Source organism: Citrus sinensis, chromosome 7 (assembly GCF_022201045.2).
Source record: "Citrus sinensis cultivar Valencia sweet orange chromosome 7, DVS_A1.0, whole genome shotgun sequence".
Classification (NCBI taxonomy): Eukaryota; Viridiplantae; Streptophyta; class Magnoliopsida; order Sapindales; family Rutaceae; genus Citrus; species Citrus sinensis.
In genome coordinates this window covers 15,321,001-15,327,985 of record NC_068562.1, presented here as the reverse complement: position 1 = coordinate 15,327,985, position 6,985 = coordinate 15,321,001, and the positions used below count along the sequence as shown (strand labels likewise).

The 6,985-nt window shown below is 34.3% G+C and overlaps 1 protein-coding gene across 1 annotated transcript; it reads right to left on the bottom strand.

The window, feature by feature from the left end:
- Positions 1–1,358: 1,358 nt before the first annotated feature.
- Positions 1,359–3,345, bottom strand: LOC102627629 (cytochrome P450 83B1-like). Its single transcript, XM_052444392.1, has 2 exons — positions 2,431–3,345; positions 1,359–2,303 (listed from the first exon to the last, which is right to left on the bottom strand). Exons 1-2 carry the CDS (start codon positions 3,328–3,330, stop codon positions 1,695–1,697), a joined length of 1,509 nt encoding a protein of 502 aa, XP_052300352.1. The 5' UTR covers positions 3,331–3,345; the 3' UTR covers positions 1,359–1,694.
- Between the last annotated feature and the right edge of the window lie 3,640 nt (positions 3,346–6,985).

The following is a 6,985-nucleotide window of genomic DNA, read 5'->3' as shown; positions in this document are numbered from 1 at the left end:
ATTTGAATATTTCTATTCAGAATCAATTAGACTTCATCTAACTTCAAACAAATTCAGATTTCAAACAAAAAAATAAATAAATAGTACCTATTAAAATGATACGTATCTACAAACAAACTGACAATTTTGATAAAATAGATACGGTCCCGAATATAATTGACATTTACATAAAATAACATAAACAAACTCCTATAAGCTAGTGATTAAGGAGTCCCAAGCACTAAACAATCTCTAAATCATTTAATAAGCGTGCGGGGCGGCAAATCCGTCACAGCGTCCTGATTTCAGTGACATTGTTTCAGCAATAGAGAAATACGATGAGTGTGTGAAAGAAGGGCTTCCTCTCACTTCACATTCAGGACTTGTGAGCCCCAATCTGATTCTTGAACGCTTGAAAGGCTGTGTCTCTATGGGCTCCTCTATACCTGTACATGCCTGGCTGCATTTTTACAAAAGGTATTGCTTGCCATTGTGGCCACGCTAGTAGATATTATATCAGTTCATAATAATCTGTACATATTTTTTAGTTAAATATTTATCTAATTTAAAATATCTAAGGTATGTTGCTGGCGTATCAATGTCATGTTATTGGATTATTGTTTTGGATTTGTGCACTGAAGCCACAATTACCATTCGGTGTGTTCCTATTGCAAAAGTAACCAATTTTTATTGTTTGATTTTCGGTAAAGCAACAATGAAACACAAATGCTTGTTTATGTAATTTTCATAGTTTCTATGGTCATGTATGCAAGAGATATCGAATTGTGGATCCAATACCTCCAGTCTGAGCCGGTATGCTTTCTGAACATCTTTAATATACACAAGAATTGTATATTAAATGCATACTCGAGAACTCGAACTCGAACTCTTAAGCTCATAATGAAATGAACAGATGCTCACCACTTGTTTTAAAGTGGTTTTTAATACTTCATCTTAACTTTCCCTTCCATTTTACCTTAATTCTATATTACACACAAAATAATGAATATAAATCAATTTGTCAATTTTTTGTATCAATTGAACACGCTTTCTTTTCTTTTTCTCTCATAACAAGTTGCACAGAATCATAAATTATGCATATAAACTGGGAATTGCTCAAGGATAATTGGGGTCTAAAGCAAAATATGAATACTAGCCTAAATTAATTTTTTCATAAAACAATAATGGAGAAAAATCAGACAGTAAGACAACATAACGCTTCTTTGCACCGGTTAGGACATATGTGAAAAAGAAAAAGGAAATTGACAATTTTAATGAGACGGATACTTGAGAATAATAATCGACATTTCCATGATTAACAAAATAAGCTAGTAAGGAGACTAAAGCACTAAACAATCAATGGCACCCCATTTCATTAAGATAAGAAGGAATCAAATACAATAAATTATGGACTTCCAATCACTTTCAACAAATAATATTTGACATGAACTAAACTTACTGTAAAAAGAATTGGAGTACAAAAGATGAAAAGACATTGACCGACCAAAAACAATTTCAACATTAACGTTAAGACATTGAACCCCATTTAGCCCTTTCGTTTTCAAAGAATTTTTTCGCCCGTTTTTCCCTAAATGAGGTTACCATATCCATTATTCAGATTCACTAAAGGAAAAGCGCGCACGCATGCATACGAAAGCTTTACAAATTTATTCATTTATATCAAACAACGAACTAAACCTTCCAAATCATGAGTATCATATAAATTTGGTAGCCATAAGCTTGAGTGGAATCTTCTTGTGCATGGCTACACCGGGTAGAATATCATAATCCAAATCTTCATTCTTCATCCCATCTGGCATTTTCCAGTCAAATTTGTAAAGAAGATTGGCAAGTGCAAGCTCCAAAGTGCGCATTGCCATTGATATTCCCGGACAAATTCTTCTGCCGCTACCAAATGGCAGCAGTTCAAAGTGCTGTCCTTGAAAATCAACACAATCTGTTCCCATAAACCTCTCAGGAATGAATTCGTCAGGTTTATCCCATACTTCACTGTCCCTTCCTATTGCCAATGTATTTACGTAAGCGAGCGTCTTAGCTTCTATTTTATAACCATCAACAACGCACTCTTCTGCTGTTGATCTTGGGATCAACGGAACCGGCGGTTGCAACCTGAATGTCTCTTTCAAAACAGCCTTAAGATACTGTAATGTCTCAAGGTCGTCTTCATCTACAAACCCTTTGTTTTTTGCCACACTTCTAACTTCTTCTTGAGCCTTCTTCATCGTTGCGGGATTCCTCATTAGGTTGGTCATGGACCAAACAAGAGTGGCTACGCTCGTGTCCGTGCCAGCAACAAATACGTCCTGGGAGGTGTACGAGGATAAAATTATATGAGTAATGATTTTCAGACAGAATAAATTTGACAGAATGCTGATAGAAACAACCACAAACTTTAATAACTAAGCTGAATGAAAAAACTAGATTAATTACCATAAGCACTGCTTTGATATGTTTCAAAGTCAGATCAATTTTAGTCTCAGAGTTTTTTCTAATTCGAAGTAAAACATCAATTATATCCTCTTGCTGCTGATCAACTTTTGGCCGGTTTGGATCTAAATGCTCATCAACAAGCTCTTGATAGAATTTATCAGAATCTTCAAAAGCCTTTTTAAGGCGACGATTTTTTCCTGTGAGTGTATCGACCCAACCCATGAAAGGAAAAAAATCTGAAAAGAAGAAGCTCCCTGCCATGGCCTGAGTTTCAGCCAGAATATGATGGAATCTGGTTTTGTTTCCAACCCTTTCAGCTTGGCCGTCATCGTCTTCGCACCTCTTGCTAAAGGCAATTCTGCAAATAAGGTTACATAAAAGAGACATTATTATTTCACTTAAGTTCGCCGGTTCTGAAGCACTTGCCGATTTGGATATTTTTTCAATCATACGGGAAACCTCATTTTCTCTAACAGGACGAAACTGGCGCAGCCGATTAGCGTTAAACAAATGGATGACACATATTTTCCTCATCTCTCTCCAGTAATTGCTATATGGCGTAAAAGCCACATCTATGTGTTTGTACGAAAACGCTTTCTGACCTGTCAGATTTGGCCTGCCAGAGAATTGAAGATCATTGGTTCTCATGACCTCTTTAGCCATTTTGGCTGATGAAATGATTAGTGTTGGTAAAGAACCAAAACGAAGATACATGAGGGGGCCATATTTTTTCGACAGCTCCCACAAATAACGTGGAGGGTTCGAGGTATCGTATTGGTGTATGTTACCAATTATAGGGAGACCTGGAGGGCCTGGTGGGAAGGTCTTTTTGTGTTTTCGGAGAAGAAACAGTAGCGAGATTGGGAGAGATAAGAGGATGAGAATAAGCTCAATAGCCATTTTGCTTGTATTGCACTTAGTTCTCCAGTATTCCACATATATACTGCTGAAGCCTTCCTCATCCGTTTGACTAATCCAATTTGTCGACCTCCCTTCTCCCAATGTGTTGACCAATAATTGATTTAAATTGATTTCCGTTTTTGGCAACTAATCCGTTTTTGGCAACTATAAATGGTGGGGACATGAAATTGGCACGTGTGTATGTAAAGGTTGCCTGTTGGGAAGTGGCTGATAGCTAATCCCTTAGTCAAATCTCTTAAATGAAAATAAGAGGTTTAGCCATTTTGGCTGATGAAATGATTAGTGTTGGTAAAGAACCAAAACGAAGACACATGATGGGGCCATATTTTTTTGACAGTTCCCACAAATAACGTCGAGGGTTCGAGGTATCGTATTGGTGTATGTTACCAATTATAGGGAGACCTGGAGGGCCTGGTGGGAAGGTATTTTGGTGTTTTCGGAGAAGAAACAGTAGAAAGATTGGGAGAGATACGAGGATGAGGATAAGCTCAATAGCCATTTTGTTTGTATTGCAATTAGTCCTCCAGTACTCCGTATATATATATATATATATATACATACTGCGCTAAAGCCTTCCTCATCCGTTTGACGAATCCAATTTGTTGTCCTCCGTCCTCCAATTGGCTAATCCCACTTGTTGACCAATAATCGGCTTAAATTAAATTCCATTTTCCGCAAATAATTCATTTTTGTCCTTTTTATTGAATGAACCTCTGTAGTGAATTTTGATTGGATAATAAATTTGTCAAGCTCTCGTTTATGTCTAATTTTACAAATTCTGCCATGAGAATTTTCAAATATATGCCGCTGAATAATTGCCTGCAAATTTTGATCATGTTCTTAGTCCTTAGACCACTTTTGTTTACTTTTTGGAGACGAAAAGGAATTTTTATTTTTGACGTCATAAGTTGTCCAAATTGAACTTCTCGCGTGTTTCAGACCATTTAGTTGCCATATATTACATATTGCTATTGTTTTTTATTTCATTCGTGATTTTGACCTGTTTCCTCACATGATATGCTCTCACTAAGCCACTTGCTCGGTCTCGGTTTCATTCTCTCAAAAACAAGAATAGACTCATCCATCGAACTACATCTTGAGGGGCCTAATAGACTAAGTCAATATTGATAATTGTTCATTAATTATTTTTCGATCTGTTGTAAATATATTGTGTGTATATTTTTGTTACAGCTGTGTCCATAATTCTGAGAATTAGTTGTCACTTATCTAGGAATTTAGTCGGACAATTTTTTTCGGTGAACTCAATAAAAAATGCATGGGCATATTTTATCATTTTTCCAAAACCTGATATTTGATAGTGCCATGCCTTGTCTGCAGCTTTTGCAGCCATTGCGAGAAATAATAATAATAATAATAACAAAGAACCAGAAAGTATTTGAAGGGGCTTTCAAGAAAATCAGAGCGTTCAGGATTTTTGTTTGTTATTGATTTAGCATTTTTTTTTCTTTTATCTGTGGAGCTATTTGTTTTTCTGACTTAATGATATTATTAACTCAATTTCAATCAATTAAATTATTAAATTTATTTATTTTTGAATTTAACGAAAATTTTTAGTCATTAAATTATTAAATTATTAAGTCAATATATTTAGCTTACTTGCTTAATCTAAAAACTCTTGAATGACATCATTGAAAAAATATTCTGTAAGATATCCTTATAAAATTAACTAATTTTTATTCTTACCAAAATAAAGTTTACTAATTAGCATTATTAATCATCTCTATAACCTATGACAATATAGTGGTAAGCTATTATTACTTTTATCTTTCTTTTTTTCAAATTAGCATTATTATCTTTATAATTTTTATATGTATTTTTTTATATAAAACATCATAAACTATAATAAAATTAACATATATTAATTTATAATTGTAGTGATTTAGCACCCTTAAGACTCAAGATAATAAACCGCTGCCCAGGAGACTCTAGCCAAGATCAAACAAGTTGCAGAAGAAACGAAGCTTTGATATTAAGACTCTAACACAGATTCCAATTAGCCCCTAGTCTAAGATTAATATCACAGAGTATAACCTAACCAAGAAGCAACTCACAATACACAAGAAACAGGATCTTACGTGGTTCGATTGTGCATGAAATGCACAATCTACATCCACGGGAAAAGCCACAAGAAACGATTTATTGATGAATCAAGAAGACAAATACAGAGCTTCTAAACAAGAGATTACAAGCAACAAGAAGAACCTCTTTCACTTCTCAATCTCTCTTTTAAGCTCTCAATGAACCCCACGTCTTTCTCCCTCAACAACTAGTTTTATACTCCTGATGCTGAAACCCAGATTGCACAGAATCTGGACACGTGTGTAACGGCATTTAACAACCTTGATTCGTTTCTTCACAAGCTAGCTCACGTGCTCCACTTAAGTTTCTCCAAAACGACAGAGGCTGAGTCGTTTCGTCTTTAAACTTAAATGCCTCGTGCTGCACATGACAAATGACTGAAACCATTTGATCCAAACGAAACCGTTTTGGGACTCTGAGTTTTCGATTCATTGCACTCAAGTCCACAATAATATTAAAGAGTTGTATTCAATTGAATGTAATTCATGTTATAACAATATGTTATCTTTTTTTTTTGTTCTTTAAGATTTTTGTTATCTGTTTAATATTTATAATTTGTAATGGTACAAATATGAAATATTAGTTTTCAGATAACTAATTAAAATAAAAAAGATAATTTAATACTTATTTTTAATAATTCAGATAAAAAAAACATGTCATTTTTATTCAGAAAGTCAAATATAGTCAAAATTTAAACTTATTAGGTTTATTAAGATTTAAAAAATATATATATAAATGCCACATAAGGATTTGTTAAGGAAATAACAATTATTATATATGTAAAGGGTGAGCAGAACTTGTGAAGAAAATTTGGGAGAAAAGCAGAGAAAATGGAACTGGATGTATCAGCCTTCGGAAAGTTTAAGAAAAGGCTGGATTTTTCTTGACAGAGTTCTGGAGAAGCAATGAAGCGGATTTTTTTTCAACTAGAGAATTATAGGCCAATGAATAGAAGTACATGTGATATTATGAAGTATTTGACTTTGTTATAGATATTTCTGTTGAGACACTTTTGTTTTTTGGACTATACCCGGATTTACAAATATGGGACAGGGCTACTTTTAGCTCCATATTTGAGTAATGCTATTGAAGCTCCACACACCATCTCTTAGAACACTATTCGTCTAAACATTTGAGCCTTTTATAACGGGACTCAAATATTTTCAATTAAAGGCCGATGGTCGAAAGCGATAACATACAAATCCTTAATATTCAAAAAATGCGTAGAGTACTAGAAGTCTTAAACTCAATGAGAAAGTGGGCAAATGTTTACCACTCGTTTTAAAGAGTAGTTTGCTACACTCCATCTATACTTTCTTCTATGTTACACACAAAACAATGAATATAAATCAATCTATTGCTATTATATAATGTGTGCATTGAACTCTCTCTCCTTTTCCTCTCATCAAAAGAAATTATTACGCATATAAACTAGGGGTCCAGTTATGTTACAACTGTGGTATGGTACCACAGTTGTTTTCAGCCATTAGATTCAATTAATGCAACTGTGTAATTGTGGATCTAATAACTAGTT

Bases quoted from the DNA above. Each gene is read 5' to 3' on its own strand.
- LOC102627629 (XM_052444392.1), bottom strand. From the start codon at position 3,330: ATGGCTATTGAGCTTATTCTCATCCTCTTATCTCTCCCAATCTCGCTA. The intron at 2,304-2,430 runs GTAATTAATCTA...TACACCTCCCAG, and splicing joins ATATCAAAGCAGTGCTTATG to GACGTATTTGTTGCTGGCAC.